The sequence below is a fragment of the Podarcis bocagei genome, assembly GCF_964188305.1.
Source record: "Podarcis bocagei genome assembly, chromosome: 6".
Lineage (NCBI taxonomy): Eukaryota > Metazoa > Chordata > Lepidosauria > Squamata > Lacertidae > Podarcis > Podarcis bocagei.
This window is the reverse complement of record NC_138130.1, coordinates 50,442,816-50,462,228: the sequence shown is the minus strand read 5'-3', so window position 1 is coordinate 50,462,228 and position 19,413 is coordinate 50,442,816. Positions and strand designations below refer to the sequence as shown.

General features: G+C 41.6%; 1 protein-coding gene across 1 annotated transcript in view; it reads left to right on the top strand.

Annotated features, from left to right (window-relative positions):
- TRAPPC10 (trafficking protein particle complex subunit 10) overlaps nt 1-19,413 on the top strand; it is a 50,616-nt gene that overhangs the window by 28,501 nt on the left and 2,702 nt on the right. The window contains exons 12-22 of the mRNA XM_081197156.1: nt 1,114-1,254; nt 2,167-2,279; nt 5,664-6,178; nt 11,478-11,619; nt 12,990-13,148; nt 14,289-14,515; nt 15,023-15,123; nt 15,584-15,710; nt 16,786-16,956; nt 17,720-17,897; nt 18,240-18,434. Coding sequence (XP_081053282.1) covers nt 1,114-1,254; nt 2,167-2,279; nt 5,664-6,178; nt 11,478-11,619; nt 12,990-13,148; nt 14,289-14,515; nt 15,023-15,123; nt 15,584-15,710; nt 16,786-16,956; nt 17,720-17,897; nt 18,240-18,434 — 2,069 coding nt within the window. The remainder of the gene's footprint in view (nt 1-1,113; nt 1,255-2,166; nt 2,280-5,663; nt 6,179-11,477; nt 11,620-12,989; nt 13,149-14,288; nt 14,516-15,022; nt 15,124-15,583; nt 15,711-16,785; nt 16,957-17,719; nt 17,898-18,239; nt 18,435-19,413) is intronic.

The window sequence follows — 19,413 nt, the reverse complement described above, 5'->3', positions numbered from 1 at the left end:
GGGATCCAAGTATGTGAAGGATTGCTTCTCCTGTTACCAGCTTGCCCAGGCTCTTTGATCTGGAGGGGAGGCCCATCTCTATTAGGAGGGATGCATTATGTGGTGATAGGTGATTCGGCCTCATCATTGGTGGTTCCTGGATGGTGGAATGCCTTCTCCCTCAAAGTGTGATTGGCACTGACCTTGTTAACATTTTTGTGCCAAGTGAAAACATTTCCTGTTTGCCTGAGCCTTTCAGTGATTTTAGTCATTCTCTACAATGAGAACCATCTCTGGGGTTTGATGTTGATTTTATGGACTTTTATCTGCTTGCTTTATTGACTGTGGTTTTAATGGAGATATAAATCACTCTGAGATCTTCGGATAAAGAGCAGGCTGAAAATATATTTAATAAAATAAATAATAAATTATGCACTTAGAAATTAAGAGACGTTTTAGGCACATGTTCTGAAAAATAATTGGAAACAAAAAATAAATAAATGGCTAGGTTTACCAGTTAGCTTCTCTATGCTGCAACATCAAAAATATGTGCTCAAAATTGTATTAGCTATCCTAATAATTAGATCCCTAACCACCATTCCTTTATGTGTGTGTACAGTGATATGGAATCTAAGACAAGGAAAGGGTAAATGCTCTGTAGTTCTATCAAGATATGCACACAGCTTAATATTATCAAGGACTCTATGAGCTTAAAAGCTTTCAAGGTATTCTAACAATCCATTCCAGTACAATGAATGCTAAGCATATTGAATAGGGTATTAGTTATTTTATTACTATATATTTATCATTATTACAGCATAAAATTTACATGCCTTTTGATTGTAAAAAAAATAAAATCAATGCTGTTTGCAAAAAGATAAAATAAAATCGAGAAAAATTCACAGCCATACTTTAAAACATATAAAAGTTTAAATACTAAAATTGATTAAAATCACCTTGGCTTTCTAAGCATCTGGGTAGGCTTGTCTAAGCAAGAATGTTTTCAGCAGGTGCCGAAAAGAGTACAGTGATTAGTTACCTAATCTATAGTTCATGTTTGTAGCGGATGAAAGGTTTCCATTAAAAAAAAATTGTAAACTACTATCCCTCTCCCTGTCTGTGACATTTCCCAAGGAAGAAGAAGAGTCCTCAAAAGGCTGAAGTCTACCTTCAAGGAGCATTGAAAACCTACCTTGCGGAGGGATGGGCATTGCTTATTACGCATACACGGAAGCAGCTAGCAGAATGCCAGAAACACCTGGGACAAGTGGAAAAGTATCCTTCAAAGCAAAGGGTATGTCTTAGGTACCTATGTTGTTGGGGAGGGTGGGTAGTACAGCAGAAGGTGCACAGTACTGTCACCCAAGGATTGCACCAATAATCAATGTTTCAATTTTTCATCAGAGGTTAGCTGTTGGAGCTGCTGGGCTTTGCACATAACCGCCATAAAGGTCCTGGCATCGCTTTTATTTATTATTTATTTCTTAATACTTATATACTACTTGATAGTAACTACCTTGGAAGTGGTCCACTGACGCAGCCAGTTTTCTCTCCCTCCACTCCCTAAATCTGCTCTGGAGAGTTAGGTGAACTTCCATAAGGTTTAGAGGGGAGGAAATCCTATTGCGTGAGCAATCTTTGTTCTGCTTGCACATAACCCACTTAGCGCTATGTTAAATTACACCGCTAATGTCACATATATGCTAATAGGATCAGAACTGGCAGTGACTCACCAGGGAAGAGAACTTGGGATCGTGGTTGGTAGCTTGGAGAAAGTGTTGACCCAGTGTGTACCAGTGGCTAAAAATACAAATTCCATGTTAGGAATAATTCTGGTTGCTTCACCTCAAGTCAAGAAGGATATTGTAGAGTTCAGGAAAGGGCAGCCAAACTGGTCACAGTTCCCTCACAGTTTGAGGAATCCTTATGAGCCTCCCAGTTTTAAGTAAACACTCATAAGTTCCAGTTGGCAGAGGGGATGTGATTTCATCGTTGATATAATTACTACTATTAAATAATTACTAAGCAGGTTTGTTTTTAAATGTAGAATTAGGTACGGAGATTGTGATTTTTTTTAAAAAAAACAAACTTTAACATGAATGAAGTATTTGTCGTTGCATCAAGGTGGCATATTATTTGTGTGTGTATGTATACTCCTTTCTCCACACTTCCTTAACTTCATGCCAGCTATCTTCAAACAAGCAGTCTTTTAGCTGCTGATGATCACTTAACAGAAGAAGAGCGCAAACACTATTGCCAAGAAATACTAAATTTTGCCAAACAGCCCTCAGAAGGTGAAGGTAAGACTTTCAAGAGACACTTATTGTGAAACTTCAGCTAGGCTATCTTTCTTAAGAAGTTAGGGCAGAGTGGGGAACCTTAGGCCTCTTTATCTGGCTGTCAGGACTCTGCCCAGATCACCAGACCTAACTTGGATCCTCCTTGAGGTTTTGTTTTTCCCTGGCTGGAATATGTATTCGATCTGTGATGGTGCCCCTTGCCTTGCCTTGCCGGAGGCTAGCATGGTGTGTGAAAGTATAAAACTAGCCTATTGTACAAATTATATTTGTTGCTCTGTGCTCTTTTGCCTCTGTCTTTACCCACCATGGGCACTACCCAGAGTATTGCCCTGAAGGGAATGTGGCCCTCAGTCTGAGAAAGATTCACCACACCTGAGCCAGTGGCTTTTGGTTTTGAATGGCTTTTAAAGCAAGATTAGTTTCATCATCTTGTAAGATTTCAACTTTCTCCTTTTTGAAGGAATAATTTTGTACAGTGGTGCCTCGCAAGACGAAATTAATTCGTTCCGCAAGTCTCTTCGTCTTGCGGTTTTTTCGTCTTGCGATGCACGGTTTCCCATAGGAATGCATTGAAAATCAATTAATGCGTTCCTAGGGAAACCGCCTTCAGACCAGGTCCAGGGACAGTCTGTCCCCGGACCTCTTCTGAAGGCTGGGGGGGGGGGACAAGGGCTTTTCTTCCCACCCCCAGCATTTTAAAAAACCCTGGGACAGCGGAGGACTTCTCCGCTGTCCGGGGCGATCTTAAAATGCTGGCGGGCGGCATTTTAAAATCGCCCCGGACAGCGGAGGACTTCTCCGCTGTCCGGGGCGATTTAAAAGCCCCTGGGAAGGCAGGCAGGGGGGACAAAGACTTTCGCCCGCTGCCCGCCTTCAGAAGGTGTTCCCGCCCCCCGCCCCACTTCGGAACAGCTTTCCGAAGTGGGGTGGCTGGGCCAGGTGTCCCCGCCCCCCCTCCCCACTTCGGAACAGCTTTCCGAAGTGGGGCGGCTGGGCCAGGTGTCCCCGCCCCCCCTCCCCACTTCGGAACAGCTTTCCGAAGTGGGGCGGATGGGGCAGCTGTTCCCGCCCCCCCGCCCCCCTTCGGAACAGCGTTCCGAAGTGGGGCGGATGGGGCAGCTGTTCCCGCCCCCCCTCCCCCCTTCGGAACAGCGTTCCGAAGTGGGGCGGATGGGGCAGCTGTTCCCTCCCCCCCTCCCCCCTTCGGAACAGCGTTCCGAAGTGGGGCGGATGGGGCAGCTGTTCCCGCCCCCCTCCCCACTTCGGAACAGCGTTCCGAAGTGGGGCGGATGGGGCAGCTGTTCCCGCCCCCCCTCCCCCCTTCGGAACAGCGTTCCGAAGTGGGGCGGATGGGGCAGCTGTTCCCGCCCCCCCTCCCCCCTTCGGAACAGCGTTCCGAAGTGGGGCGGATGGGGCAGCTGTTCCCGCCCCCCCTCCCCCCTTCGGAACAGCGTTCCGAAGTGGGGCGGATGGGGCAGCTGTTCCCTCCCCCCCTCCCCCCTTCGGAACAGCGTTCCGAAGTGGGGCGGCTGGGGCAGCTGTTCCCTCCCCCCCTCCCCACTTCGGAACAGCGTTCCGAGTGGGGCGGCTGGGGCAGCTGTTCCCGCCCCCCCTCCCCACTTCGGAACAGCGTTCCGAAGTGGGGCGGATGGGGCAGCTGTTCCCGCCCCCCTCCCCACTTCGGAACAGCGTTCCGAAGTGGGGCGGATGGGGCAGCTGTTCCCGCTCCCCCTCCCCACTTCGGAACAGCGTTCCGAATTGGGGCGGCTGGGGCAGCTGTTCCCGCCCCCCCTCCCCACTTCGGAACAGCGTTCCGAAGTGGGGCGGCTGGGGCAGCTGTTCCCGCCCCCCCTCCCCACTTCGGAACAGCGTTCCGAAGTGGGGCGGCTGGGGCAGATGTTCCCGCCCCCCGCTTCGGAACAGCGTTTTAAAATGCTGGGGGTCGGCAGCGAACGCTCCCGACCCCCAGCATTTTAAAATCTCCCCGGGACAGGGGGAGATTTTAAAATGCTGGGGGTCGGCAGCGCTTCGCTCCCGACCCCCAGCATTTTAAGATCTCCCCGGGACACGGGGAGATTTTAAAATGCTGGGGGTCGGCAGCGAACGCTTCGCTCCCGACCCCCAGCATTTTAAGATCTCCCCGGGACACGGGGAGATTTTAAAATGCTGGGGGTCGGCAGCGAACGCTTCGCTCCCGCCCGCCAGCATTTTAAGATCGCCGGGGCAGGCGGGGGGAAGGCAGGCGGGGGGGGGGAGCAAAGACTTTTGCCCCCCGCTGGCCTTCAGAAGAGGTCCTCTTCTGAAGGCCGGCTGTGGGCGAAAGTCTTTGCTCCCGACCGCCAGCATTTCTCTATGGGCTTTCGTCTTGCGATGCAAGCCCATAGGGAAATTCGTCTTGCGAAGCGCCTCCAAAACAGAAAACCCATTCGTCTTGCGGGGTACCACTGTATATGTGATTCCATTTTTAATTTTTTTTTAGTTCCTTCATTTTATTACATGCTTCTGCCCTCTTCTGCCTACTATTTTATTCAGTTAATAGCTTCAGAAATTTACTAAAAGGATGCTGTGGCTTTAGGTATTGTGTGATTATACAGAGCTCGTAACAGTTGCAGAATTAGGTTGCAGAGTTTAGTTTCCTGAAAATCTCAGCTTTCATTTTTATTGCACAAGTTTCTAACCCATATGGTAGGGAAGATGTACTTGAAAGTGTGTTAAAAATGAAGCTGAGAGGGTGGCTGAATTAGATTTCTAGTAGTTCGGAGATGGGGTTTACATAGTACTCTACATAGTTATTTGTCTCTCCCCAGGATTAGGCCAATTAGAATAAATTATGCAAAGCATATAGATAGCATATTATGCAGAATATATTGTCTAAATGGGTTTAGGTTGCAGAATTTGGTCTTTTTGACACAATTAAGCAAGAGTGATTGGCTGTATCCAGCATTAGTGATAGTCAGAGTAGATCCATTGAAGTTCATGGACATGGCCAACTTAAGTCTATTAATTTCAGTGTATTTATTCCGAGTATAACTTAGTGTGTTACAACACAATATATATAGTACAGCTGGAATTCAAAGAGTACTTTTGATGAGCCCAAAGACTTGTATTATCCCTGCATTGCAGGGGGTTGGACTAGGTGACTCTTGGGGTTCCCTTCCAAGTCTGCAATGCTATTATTCCATGATTGCAGAACGTTCCACTCTGAGTCTGGAGATACATTGAGGCTTATGAATCTGTGCCCCTAAGGTTGTGCTGAGATTCACAAACCAAGATTTTTTCTCTTCCTTAGAGTTACTAGGTATTAGCTGAATGGTATCTTTGCTTTGATTACACTCATACGGTCAATAGAGTTTCACATGTATCTTATTTTATATTTGTTTGCAGATCAGAAAGTTATACTGTCCATGCATTCCTTTGCACAGCTGAAGAATCTGCATTTTGACCCTCCTAATGCGGTGGTCCATGTGGGTGGAACACTCTCTATTGAACTGACGTTGGCAAATCAGATGCCCATCGCGGTGAAAGTGGATCAGATCGCTATTAATATCCATTTCAGCATTGAAAAAAATAGCTACCGGAAGACAGCTGAGTGGCTCACAAAACACAAGACTTCCAATGGTATTATCAGCTTTCCAAATGAGGTTGTGGGTCTCTCTCTGTCAAGAAGTAGCTTGCCGATGTTGGAGTTGTATGAGATGTATGAAAGGAGCCCTTCGGATAATTCCTTGAACACAACAGGCATCATCTGCAAAAATGTGCACATGCTGTTGCGAAGGCAGGAGAGCAGCTCTTCTCTGGAAATACCCACGGGGCTAACTCTGGAGGATGGTGCCCACGTTTTAAAATGTAGCAACTTAATACTGGAACCAGGGGTCAATAACATAACTTTCAGAACCCAGGTATGTTCTTACGGAAGGCAAGCGGTAACCTGGTATTGCTCCCTTGCCTGAAATTTGCCACTCTGCTCCTTCTTGCTTTTAGCCCCTCTCACGCCTGGCTGGTCTTGACTTATTTAGAAGAAAGGCTTCTAGCTGTGCCAGGATGTCTGGCTGGTTCTGTGACATGTATCTGTAGAAAATCAGGATTACTCTGAGCCAAATATCTTTTAACACATTATTTTCAGTTCTTGTCACTTCTCTAAAGTTTAAAAACTTTGAGCTGCTTAGCTGGAATTAACATTCAATCTACCGTGCTCATTGTCAAAACAGTGTGCAGAAAATGGTTTTAGTCAAGCTTGCTGAGAATTAATTTGCAAGATGTTTAAAGTGATAAGCGGTCTCTTGATCATACAATAGTTTGTACCTTTAAAACTTTTAATAGCACAAAAAACCCTGCGCTTTAGCTTTGTCCGGTTTGCCAGCTACGGTCAATACAGTGGTGCCTCGGGTTAAGAACTTAATTCTTTCTGGAGATCTGTTCTTAACCTGAAATTGTTCTTAACCTAAAGCACCACTTTAGCTAATGGGGCCTCCTGCTGCTGCTGCGCTACTGCCACACGATTTCTGTTCTCATCCTGAAGCAAAGTTCTTAACCTGAGGTAATATTTCTGGGTTAGCGGAGTCTGTAACCTGAAGCGTGTGTAACCTGAAGCATATGTAACCCGAGGTACCACTGTACTGTACAGAGATAGCCTGACCATTGTAATCCATGCATTGCTGACCTCAAGGCTGGATTACTGTAATGGGTACCATGTGATGACTGGCCTTGGGTCTGGTTCAGAAGTTCCAGTTGGTGCAGAATGCAGTAGCCCAACTTCTGATGGGAGCTTCTGGTGGAGAACATGTTATATGGTTGTTAAAACCATTCCACTGGCTGCCCATCTGCTACTGAGCCTGGTTCAAAGTTGTCATCATAATCTACAAAGCCCTGAACAAGTTAGGTCCAGGGATCACCTGAACCTTTATATCCCAGCTCCATCACTGAGATCATCTGTAGGAATGTTGGCCATTCCTCAAGTTGGTGAGGCTCATTAGACTGCAACAAGAATTCAAGTCTTTAGTGTCATGAGCCTAGTCCTGTGGAATATTCTGCTGATAGAGATTCAGCAGGCACCTTCTGTGCCATCTTTGAAAGACCTGCTGAAATTTTTTCTGTCCCACCAGGACTATGCAGGCGGTTATGAATACATCCTTCCACAATGGTTAATTGATGTCTGTTTTTAACTGTTTTGTGTGGTTTTTATTACACAGTTTTGTTTCAGTGCTGTAAACCACTTTGATATATATTTTTAAATGACATAGTGGCGTGCAAATATTTTAATAAATTAATAATATCAGGGGCCTGTTCAAATGTTTCATTACTGCAGTGTCTTGAATTTCATAGGTACATGCTTTTTAGTAGGAAAGAGTAGTGGATCGCTCACTTTTTGTCGGTCACTTGCTGTATATTAGCCAATTTGTCTAAAATAGAGGGCAGGAATAAGAGGGCCATTCCTAGAAGGTATTAGAGCGATATATTCTAACCAGAGAGCGAAACTTATCATCAATAGTAACCTAACAGACTCATTCACGATTACAAAAGGTACAAGGCAAGGATGCCCATTATCACCCCTGCTATTCATCTTGGTTTTGGAGGTTATACTAAATAAGATCAGAGGAACACCGGAAGTAAGAGGGATCAAAATAGGTAAAAAAGAATACAAAGTAAAGGCTTACGCTGATGACTTAGTAATATCAATAGAAGAACCCCTAGAAAGGATAAACATAGTTATGGGCTTAATGGAGGAATTTGGGAGACTATCTGGGTTTAGACTAAACAAAACAAAAACAAAAATGTTGGTAAAGAACTTAGACGAACAATCGAAAAGCAAAATTGAGTTGGAATCAGGAATAAAGACATCAAAAAAGGTTAAATATTTGGGTATCTGGGTCTCAACTAAAAACATAAACCTAGTGGAGGATAATTACAATAGAATTTGGAAAGAATGTAAAAGAGACCTAGATAGCTGGAGCAGATTACACCTCTCGTGGGAGGGGAGAATGGCCGCCATTAAGATGAACATTCTCCCAAAAATGATATTCCTATTCCAAAATATCCCAGTAATCAGGGGCACAACAATGTTTAAAGACTGGCAGAGGACCCTTTCCAGATTCATCTGGCAGGGTAAAAGGGCCAGAATTAAATATAAGTTGCTCACTGACAGAAGAGATAGAGGCGGTTTTGGGGTTCCCAATTTACAACTATATTATGAGGCTTCGTGTCTTTGCTGGGTTAAGGAGTGGATAGTTTTGGAAAACACCGACTTGTTGGATTTGGAAGGTTTTAATGCTAGGTTTGGGTGGCACGCGTACCTTTGGCATGATAAGGGGAGAGTGCATAAAAGTTTTTCTAATCACATTATAAGAGGGGCGTTGCTAGAGGTATGGAACAGATGTAAGAACTTGATAGAAAGAGACACCCCATTGTGGCTGTCACCCATTGATATCCTAGCAATTAAAAAATTAAATATGGAAGGTAAAAGGTGGACATATGCCGAGCTCTTGAAAAGATCTGAGAAAGGATGGGAGATTAGACCTTATGAGGAGTTAAAAGACAAACTATTGGGGTGGATACATTTCCATCAAATTAACTCTTTATGGAACGAGCATAAAAAAGCCGGAATGAGTAAGAACAAGTCCAAATTCCAATTAGAAATAATAGAAGGGAAGTCCAAAATCCTAACCAAAATGTATAACCAACTATTAGATTGGGACACAAAGGATGAGGAAATCAAGGAGGTCATGATTAAGTGGGCCATTGACCTAGGACACCCCCTAGATTATGAAAAATGGAAAAAATTATGGAATAGGGATATGAAGTTTTCAGCATGTGTCGGTCTCCGAGAAAACATGGAAAAGATGATGTACCGATGGTACATCACCCCAACAAAATTAGCTAAAATGTATAAAACCGGAGACAAGACCTGTTGGAAATGTAAAAAGAAAGAGGGAGACTTCCTTCACATGTGGTGGTCCTGTGAGGAAGTAAAGAAATTCTGGGGAGCTGTCTATGATGAACTAAAAAAGATCCTAAAGTACACCTTTCCAAAAAAACCTGAGGCGTTCCTCCTGGGAATGGTGGGAAATGAGATTAATAAAAATGATCAAACCCTATTTCAATACGCGACAGTAGCCGCTAGGATACTGCTAGCGCAGAATTGGAAAAAACCCAGCATACCTACAATCAAGGACTGGCAAACTAAGTTAATTGAATACATTGATTTGGCAATAATGACTCAGAAGATAAGGCAACAGAAAAATATTAAATTTATTGATGACTGGAAAATTTTTTTTTCATACATAGAGACAATGTCAGGAAACATCAAAATCACAATAGGTATAATATAAAAATCGTGAAGTAGAATAAGCGGGTTAATAAAGACACTGCGATACATATGGTTCAGATAGAGGTCACGTTGTGGTGGTGGTGAAGTCAAACAATATAAATGAATGTATATTGATTTTTGTATCTGTTTTGTATCTGTTTATTTTTCTTTGTTTTGTTTTTATTAATAAGGTATATGTGTTTTTTAGATGTTGGATCATAATAAAAAATATTTAACGTCAAAAATAAAATAAAAAAAAAAAAGACTAGGCTATGTATGGCCTACATGTGCTTTCCCCAGCCAGTGTAGTGGAGTATACTTGGTTGCCCTGAAGCCACTGCCGTTCATGCTCAAAGCAGAGTAGGCAACAATGGCAAAGCAATTGGAGTTGGATTAAAAGTGGGTAGATGCCTCCCATAATAGACTAGACTGGTTTGAAATGCTTAAGCATTGTGCTTCTTTAGCTTTATTGTGAGCTCACGCAACTTCATTTTGAAAGAGTGCCATTAGCTGAAATCTCTGCTCCGCTATCCTCAAGCAATGTCCACGATGTATCAGAAACCTTTCTTCAAGCATTGTGGAGCGCAAAGTGCAGGCCTTTGTTGTTCCCTTCTTCTGTTTCAGAACTTCTCTGCAAGCGAGATTGACTAAATGTACTGCGCGTATCAGAGGCCAGTGCTAGCAAGCCAAAGTTTTTGGCCAAGGGACAAAATGTATATAGCCTTTGGCAGTAGTAGGTCAAGTGGTACACCTTTCAGTAATTTGAACAGTAGTACCATTCAATTACAGGCTAGCCACCTTCTGGCTGCAGACAGGAATTGCAAATAAATGAGTTCTGTATTAATATATTACCACAAAGTTCATGAACACATTTTAAGTGGTATTTCTGCAGAGTGCTCTACAGCAACCGTAAACACAAATGTTGGCTGATGTTCTGAAAATACCACAAGCAAACATCACTTAACAGCATAGCTGAGAACAATTGTTGCTTTAGAAGTTATGTCACCTTTGATGTAAAATAAAATAAAATACATATATGAATTTGTGCCACAAAGCAGACTGCTTACCCAGAATCCTTAAATAAACCACACTTCAATATTTTTGAAGTTATTAAATAATCAACCCTCTCCCATTTTGTATAAATGGGTGCTAGTAGAAAAATAAAACTACAGTTGAATAACCTTGAAGTTACATGGTTTCTTTCTCTCACACATACCCCAGTTTGATTTTCAGCCTGCTATTTTAAGACTGTGTGTTTATTATGCAAGAGTCCATGTGTGGTGCAGTCAATTATAAGTGTAAGGGAGACATTAACTTAATAACAACACACCTCAAGCTATTCGGACACTTGCCGTTCTATACATACAAAATCTGGATATACCAACAGCCACATGCTCATACAACTATGCAGCCCTAAACTTTTATTATTGCAATGTAGCCTGTTTTGCATGAGTATGTGTTTATATTAAGAATATAGTAATTACCATTTATTCAATATTTCCTAGTGAAAATTGTCTCCGGGGGACTCAAGGTACTCACAGTATAAATTTTTTTTTAAAAAAAAAAATAAATAAATAAAAGAATTAAGTACAGAGGTAATAGTAACCAATGAGAATTTTGATACAATTTGAAAAGCAACACACATATGCCCAAGAAAATCCATGTATCATAACTAACTCAAAGCAGACCTGTTTAAGGCCCAGCAAAAGTAAAGTCTTTACCTGGTGTTGAAAAGATGTTAATGATATTTTTTCCTGTATACAAATTATTATTGTTGTTGTTGTTATTCTGGCTTCTGCATATGTCTCCAGGTGATTTACAGAAATTTGAAATGTTCTGTCAGATCACCTGTTCTTTGAGATCCCCAAAGAATATTGTTTTTTATTTTCTCATAGGGCAAGGATCCTGGAACATACACGCTCAGGCAGTTATGCATTTCAGTGGGCAAAATGCAGTTTGCCCTTCCTCATATTTACCCAATAGTGCAGTATGATGTTTACTCTCAGGAGCCACAGCTAAAAGTCGAGCCATGTACTGGTAGGTAAAATTTGCTTGAAACTATGCATGTTAATTTCTCTTGCTACGTGTCTAAATTAGCTACTTTCCAGTTTGAAATATGTTCTGCAACTTATGAACTAATTTGGAGGACTAAATTCTCAGTAACTAGCTTGCAACAAGTGTCAAATATACAAATGCTTAACATTTTGAAATACACTATCTAATTTCAGTGTAATGTGTTTTTGCACTGCCTTGATAGTTTTATTGAAGGGCAGTCCTAGATAGCTTTTTGATAAAGTTTGTCAGCTAGCTGCCATTGGAAACGGTTTGCTCGTAACCTTGCAGAACAGCTAGATAAATCTTGAGTAATTAGACATTCATGCACCTGGTGCTTTGGAAATAAATGTACATTACATAGTTTAACTTAATGAGGCCAAGGGAAACTTTTAATTGATTTTGCTGCTGGAGCCACTGTTCTTGCCTAGTAACTTCCTACAATATCTGTTGCAATATCTGAGTACATTCTAGGTTGTGAAAAATTGTGGAACGCGTGCCTTGTCTTGCCTGACTTTCCTCAGTCAGTTTTGGGGAGTTTGTTTTGGCTGTTTCCAATGCAGGAAACTATTGAACTTCTCATTTACTTAGAAGAGCTTCTCAGTCAAGGAAGATGCTGAAATACTGCCTTAGCTGTGAAGGCTCTTGTTGCGGAACTTGTTCCACAGCTGAATCCACCAACTTGAAAATTCTGTGTAGGGTTTTCCCTACTTAGAGGAAGTGAAGTTTGCATTTCACATAATTATTTTGATCATTAATATGCAAAAAAGGAGGGATGCTGGAGGATTCCTGTTTCCTCTGGGAGTGAAGTTACCCTTTCCCCCTGCCCCTCAGAGCCATACACAGTTCAGCATACCGATTTGTGGGTTGGTCCACAATTTACAAACCAACATATGCATGGGTCCAACAGCACAACTGAGCATACTGTGGTTTAGTTACTAGCTGCTCCAAGCAGCTGTAGAATGTTAGAGAGAGAAGGTGGCTCCCAGGCCTTGTTGCAAGGACATTATTATTTTTCTTTCATTATAACACTGCAGATTTTCTCTGTCTATCTATCTATCTATCTATCTATCTATCTATGCATGTAAACAGGACACATGGACCCAAGCCAAGATCTGGAAGCCAAGTTTCAACCATAGTTTCATATTTTGGCTTTCTGGCTAGCTACCAACCACAGATTCTCAGTTTGGACATAATGGCTAGCACACATTTCCTTTGCTTGCACAAAGGGAAGGGCAAAGCAGGAGCAATCGGTGTATAAACCAAGATTTAATCATCCATATGTAGCCATTGTGGTTGTTCTGAGACAGCAGAATTAATTGTTTCTCTTCACCACTACTTCATTTTTTTTCCAGACAGCCTTTTGGCTGGGATTCCTCAGAAGGTAAAATTTACAGTGACTACTGGCCATTATACCATAAAGAATGGAGATGCACTCCAGCTCAGTAATGCTGATGCCATGCCAATTTTGTACCATCCAGAGAGTAAAGCTGTGATTTACTCAAACACAAAGGGTATGTCGTTTCAGTATTATTATACTAATATTAGTGTTTTGATGAAAGAGGGCTTCCTGCAGCCAGGATATAGAAATGCCATAGGAGCTGCGTGGTAATTGTAGGTGTAAGAGCTTAGCCTCCAGTTTTATATTTACTTCTTAAATCTGTTTTACTATAATAGGTTTAAGCTTTTGTTGATCACAGCCTCAAGAAACCTGGTACAATGTAGCATGTAGAGTAGCTGCTTCTGATGTTTTAGATCTCTGATTCTCTGCACAACAGTCTAAAAACATATGGCAGGAAAAATATATTTGGAAGCAGTTTAATTTTTTATCAATTCCGAGCAGAGTTGTTATCCCAAGGGTTACCATATAAATTAACTTTCTCTATCTCAGCACCCTCCCTGCTAACTAATTTTTTGTTCACAGTCATAGCCATGATTCAGAAGTGTGCATCAAAACCATTCTAAGCACTTCTTTATTAGTAGCTTTCTGTTCCATGGCGTAAACATCAGTGTTTAAGAAAGGGAATTTGTTATGAGAGCTTCCAAATAGGTAAAGTACTTCAAATATTCTGGCATATATCCAACTCAAGTGGAGTTCTTGTGGTGCAGGACTGGGAAACCTTTGGTCTTCTGAATGTTCCTGAACTGCAGCTCCTATCATCTTCAGCCAGCATGGCCTAATGGCTACATATGATAGGACTTGTAGTCCAAAACATCTGAAGAGCACCATGTTGCGGATGCTGCTATAGAGAACTGCTTAAGAAAAGCCATTAAACAAACTGTTGTGTGCTGTCCATGTAAGTCTCTGGGTTCATAATGACTTTGGTACAGTGGCCAAAGTCTTGAGATCATGCTTGTCTCAAAGAAAGAGCATTAGATGAATATGTTATAACACCTGCAAAAAGTTACCTAGTGGGTTAATTCAGACAAATATCAAGCCATGATTTGTGTTAACTGTATAAGATAAACCATGACTTGTGCAGTTTCCTTTTTTTCTTCATCCCTACTGAGAGTCCCCAAAAGTTACACTGTAAAACCCAGTGTGGTTTGTTGGTTTAGAAGCAATGCCACACTTTATTTTGAGGAATGCCATGTGTTTGGAGCGAAGGGATTATTCTTAATTATAGTTTAATTGATATTTTATGCAATTGTAGAAAAGGCATCGGAAGCATCTCTAATGATCCAGTCGTCTGAGAAAATCACAAGCATCAGCTTACCAGTGGCTCCTGCTTATCACGTGATCGCCTTTGAACTCGAAGTCTTGTATTTACCATCAACCTCAGTAAGTGTGCTGGAGAATGAGAACCTGGTTAGCAAAGAGCTTCAGAAAAAAAGCAAAGAGGAGATGTCTTGCAATCGTATGGCTACAATTGACCAAAAAGTAAGTTGGCGTGAATAATGTAATACTTTATAGCCCTGTTAAAGTAGTTACTTCCTTTGAGACGGTAAATTGATTTATTACTCCCAGAATATTAGAGGAATGCTGTGTTCTTTGGGACCACAAAAGAAAGCTGTGCAGTAAAATATTGTAAAATGTAAAGATATTTTCCTCTCTGAACAAAAGCTACACCACAAAACACAACATTTTAACCACAGTTTTTGTTCTTGAAATACACAAAACAGCACCTCCTGAAAAGAAGGTGATTCTTTGTAACTTCATTCCTGTTTTTGCTACCTTGCTCTAAAGCAAATTAAATGTGCCTGGTGTGCAGTGACTGTAGAAATACAAGAAAATAATAATGTATAAAAATACTTTGATTTTGCTTTATGTTCTTATTTCCCCTCCCAATAAAGGGTACACTTCTTAAGAAATATTGCAACTATTTGAAATTAGAAAAATTAAAATTTCAATAATAACCTGAATAACTTTATTCTGTCTTGCCTGCAGGTAACCATTGATTGTCCATGGTCAATTTACTCCACCATTATTGCACTTACATTCAGTATACCCTTTACAGCCAAACATTCCTTGTTATCAGCAGGCAAAAGGTAACTTTCTCAAGGTCTCTCTCTTAATTCATCATAAAGATATGTCTTATTACAGCTACAGTTTATAACAATAAGAATGGGCAAGGATTTTTGAACACCTGGCCTGTTTTCTCCCTCCTTTTGTGCTTCATAAATCAATGCCATACCTGCTTACTTGAGAGTACAAATACATAGTGATATGGTAGAGTATTTTTTAATTTCACTTTTTCCAATGGGAAACTAACATAAAAACATAATCTAGACTTTGAATATAGTGGTTTGTTTAATTTAAATGTAATTTTAGCATGATTAAACAGTGCTATGAATATGTAGAGCTCTTTTTCTCTATTATTTCAGCCTTTAGCAGATAGATAGATAGATAGATAGATAGATAGATAGATAGATAGATAGATCTAACAATACAATACATAACAAAGTAGGCTCTTTGCAATGTTAAAAAATATGTTTTCCTTTTTTTTAGGAAATACATACAGGTTTGCGTGCAGAACATGTCAGATATCTCTTTTAAGTTATCTGACAGTAGTCTTAAAAGTTCTGGCATCTGCACAGATTTAAGTCTTGATCCGCTAAACTCCAAAGCGGAACAGGTAGGCTTTCTTTCTTGCTTTTTTTATACATAAATTTTTATTATTAAGATAATTCAACAATAATACATACACGTTATGAATATACAAACATCACATCTGTTTCTCACATCTGTCCCCCCCCCCGACCCCAGAAGTGTATAGAAAAAGCATTATGAACCTCAGCTAATTGGAACTCATTGACTGTGTTTGAATGCCACACTAAACTGTTAGGAAACCATAAATGAACCTAGCTTCCTCCCTAGCTGGCATGCTACTTTGCTCCCATATTTTGCTCTTGCACGGCCAGGAGAAGGAGTTAGAAACTTTCTCTTCCATTATTGGTTAGCTGGGGTTTGTCATATTCAACACCATTCCAAAGAAAAAGGAGAAAAGAAAATGGAGTCAGGTTTCAAGTCCTACACACAAAAAAAATTGTGGAATAGCAATTGCTGGAGATAGTTCTGCAAGAGGAAAACGAAATAGCAGTTGGTTGCAGCCATATTGGTGGAGGGAGACTCATGCACAGAATTCTCACAGCATAAACCCCAGTTTTGCTGTTCACAACCCAAATTATGTCTGCTTCCCTCCTCTTTGCTCCTTCCAGCTCATGCTGGGAGAAAGCAAATCACAGCCTGTGACTTAGCAATATGTCAGAACCATGGATCGTGGTTTGTTTGGTTCCAGCAATCCGCAATCAATAATCCAAGAACAAATGTTGGCCACACATAATGATTTGGGAGCAAAGCAAAGCACAGTCTCGGGTTTGGATGTAACACTAAGCCAAGCCTCGTGGTTTGCTTTCTCCCAGCATCAGCCAAGAGGGCTGAAACAGACACAGTTTTGCTTTGTGTGTAGTTAGCTGTCATAGCTAACCACAAGAGCTAGACATTTATTTTAAGTAAAACCAATGTGAGGGATCCAGGGTTCTGAGCAAACTATTCAGCCTTGAGGGAAGGGGATGCTGCATGCAGTGCTGTTGACGAATACACTGTCCACCCCTGTTGAAATGTTTTTATTTTTTTAAAGTATGTATATTCTGTTCTTTGTTAGCTAACACCAGAGTGACTATTGACAAATTCATAACTCTCTCTTTCAGCATATCTACACTAAGCAAGCAGTATTCTTTGTATGGGAACTGAAGTGGACAAAAGAACTTCCCTCATCTTTGCAATGCCAGTTTTCAGTGAACTTTTGTTCAGCACCTTCTGAAGAGCACTCACTGTCTCTGAAGCCGTACACTTACGAATTCCAGCTGGAAAACTTTTTTGTAAGTTTTTGCCACGCTGGTAGCTAGATCAGATAGGTTTGAGATTTTCCAGAGTGGAAGCAGGCAGATTCAAGGAATCCACATTAAAAGATTGGGGGGTGGGGGTGGGGCTTTCAAATGTTTATTTATTTAACAGTATTCATTTACTGCTTGCCATTATCACACAATCTCAAAATGGTTTACAGGAGTAAAAATTTAAAATTCCATGTTGTAATTCTGGAAGACTCGAAGGGTTGGTTTGTGCCAGGCACTTGCCACATTGAGACCACTCGATCATTGCTTGGCAAGTAGCTCTTACTGCTCCTGCAGTGCCTAGAGCGGATTATCTGTGGATTGTCACAACCCTGTGGCATTTCTGGGCCCTTGCTGGAATTTCTGATAGTGGCTAGTGGTGTCATAGAGATTTCCGCATGACAGCAGTGCCCCATGGGACAAGCCATTCTAGATGTTACAACCTCCGTGTGGCGGAGTTGCCACCTTATGATGTTTTAGGAAGCCACCACATGTCGAATGTAATGTTTGGTACTTGTTTAGCATCAATACGTTTTGGGCTTGTTTGTGTTTACGATACAGAGTTGATTTTCAGGCTTTTGCCCTAGCTTTTGTGGCTTGGTCCTATTTTTTATGGAAAAGTAGAAGACAGACTTTCTCCTCCTCTGCCAATCTCCTTTTACTGATAGATTATCTTTCCTAATCAGTTTAATTGTGGAAATGTTTAACCTTGTGTATATAATGACCATGAATATCATTGTGCTCCTGCCAGACATTATATAATGTGAAAGCTGAGATTTCCCCCCCATTGGGGGCAGAATATTGTAAAACAGGCTCGTTGTGCTCACTGGAGGTGTCGATCACCCGCCTTTCAGACCTCCTGGATGTGGACAAAGACGAAGCATTGACAGAATCTGATGGTTACTGCACAACAAAGCTAATGTATGAAGGTAGGCATACTAATTGGACTGCATTTTGTGTGGTTTAGTCACTCAGGTCACCCAAAAGTGTATGTAGCTCTGATATCCAAAGAATTTACACCCCTCCAGTTATCTTGAATTAAATCTATAGTAATTCTTAATCTTACAGCTATCAACAGGATTTTAAATATGTGTATGTATCTTCTTCAAATCATTTTGTTCGTATGGCATCCCTATCTCATGACGCTTGTAAAAGGACTGCATAAGACATTTTTTATAGTTCCCTCATAAGTGTGGCTTATACAGTATTCAAAATGAAAAATGGGTCTCAGTAACTATTTCCTTTTGATAGTGTTTTCTCTTTTGTTTCAGTTGTAGACAATAGTAGTAACTGGGCAGTCTGTGGGAAGAGCTCAGGGGTAATATCTATGCCAATTGCAGTTCGGGCAACCCACAAAGTGCACATGGAAGTCATGCCACTCTTTGCAGGATACCTCCCTTTTCCTGATGTTAGGCTATTTAAATACCTCCCGCACTACTCTGCTCACTCTATGCAGCTCGATGCAGGTAAGGATGCATTCTTTTCAACACTTCATTTCAAGGCCTGAAACATGGATAATCTTGAACAGTTTGCTTAGGTGCTTGCGTGAATCTTTAAAATGCGCTAGAATTTTTCAGCTGAAAAAGTTGGAAAGACACGTTCATCCTGATTTTCAGCAAGAAGGGTCTCCCAGGGTGGCTTGCAGAATATCAGTAATGAGATAGTATCAGGCTTATATTTGAAAAGACACAATTCAAAAAGAAAAGGTATTGGGAGAGATGAGGAAAACAGGCACTAACACTTAATGATAGTTCTCATGACCAGCTGGAATGGGAAACAGGAGTCACATATTGCTGGTTTTTCAGCAGTCAGTGGAAAGGCTGTGGACTTCCACCCCTTTTTTTTCTGTCTGCCCCCATCGTCTGATGGGACGGCTGCTGATAGAGAACGTTTGCAGTCCCATTTCTCCTGTAGCTTGATGGCATGGCATGACACACAATCATTGCCTTGGAATGCCTTCAGCGCTCTTATGTGCGGGACTGGCAGATACTTGAAGTATGATTTAACAGTTTCTTGCTCTTGTGGGAGTTCCAGTAAGTGCACAGAAATCTATATGTGCTAGGGCTTCCCCATTTGCTGCAATGCTTTATTTGCTGCATTTATATGCCGCCCTTATGCCAGGGCACTCAGTAAATCACTAAAACAAAAACGAGGTACAGAAGATATAACAGCAGAATTGTTTCAGACCTTTTGTCCTTCCAGGAGTTGATGGAATGGACTCCCTGGCCTGGCCTTTTTTGCTTCCCCTTCTGGGCACCCAAGTCTGTAGCCTGTGGAGAGGTGGAAAAGGGAGTGCCCCGAGTGAGCACTCTCAGGCCAATGGCAGTTTTTTCAGGAGCTGATGGCATGAGCCTTGGGCTCTCTTCAGTCTTTTTAGCACAGATTTCTAAAAGTGTTTCTGTAAATAACAAGTCATGCAGTGACTTCTGATTCCTTCTAGGTGAT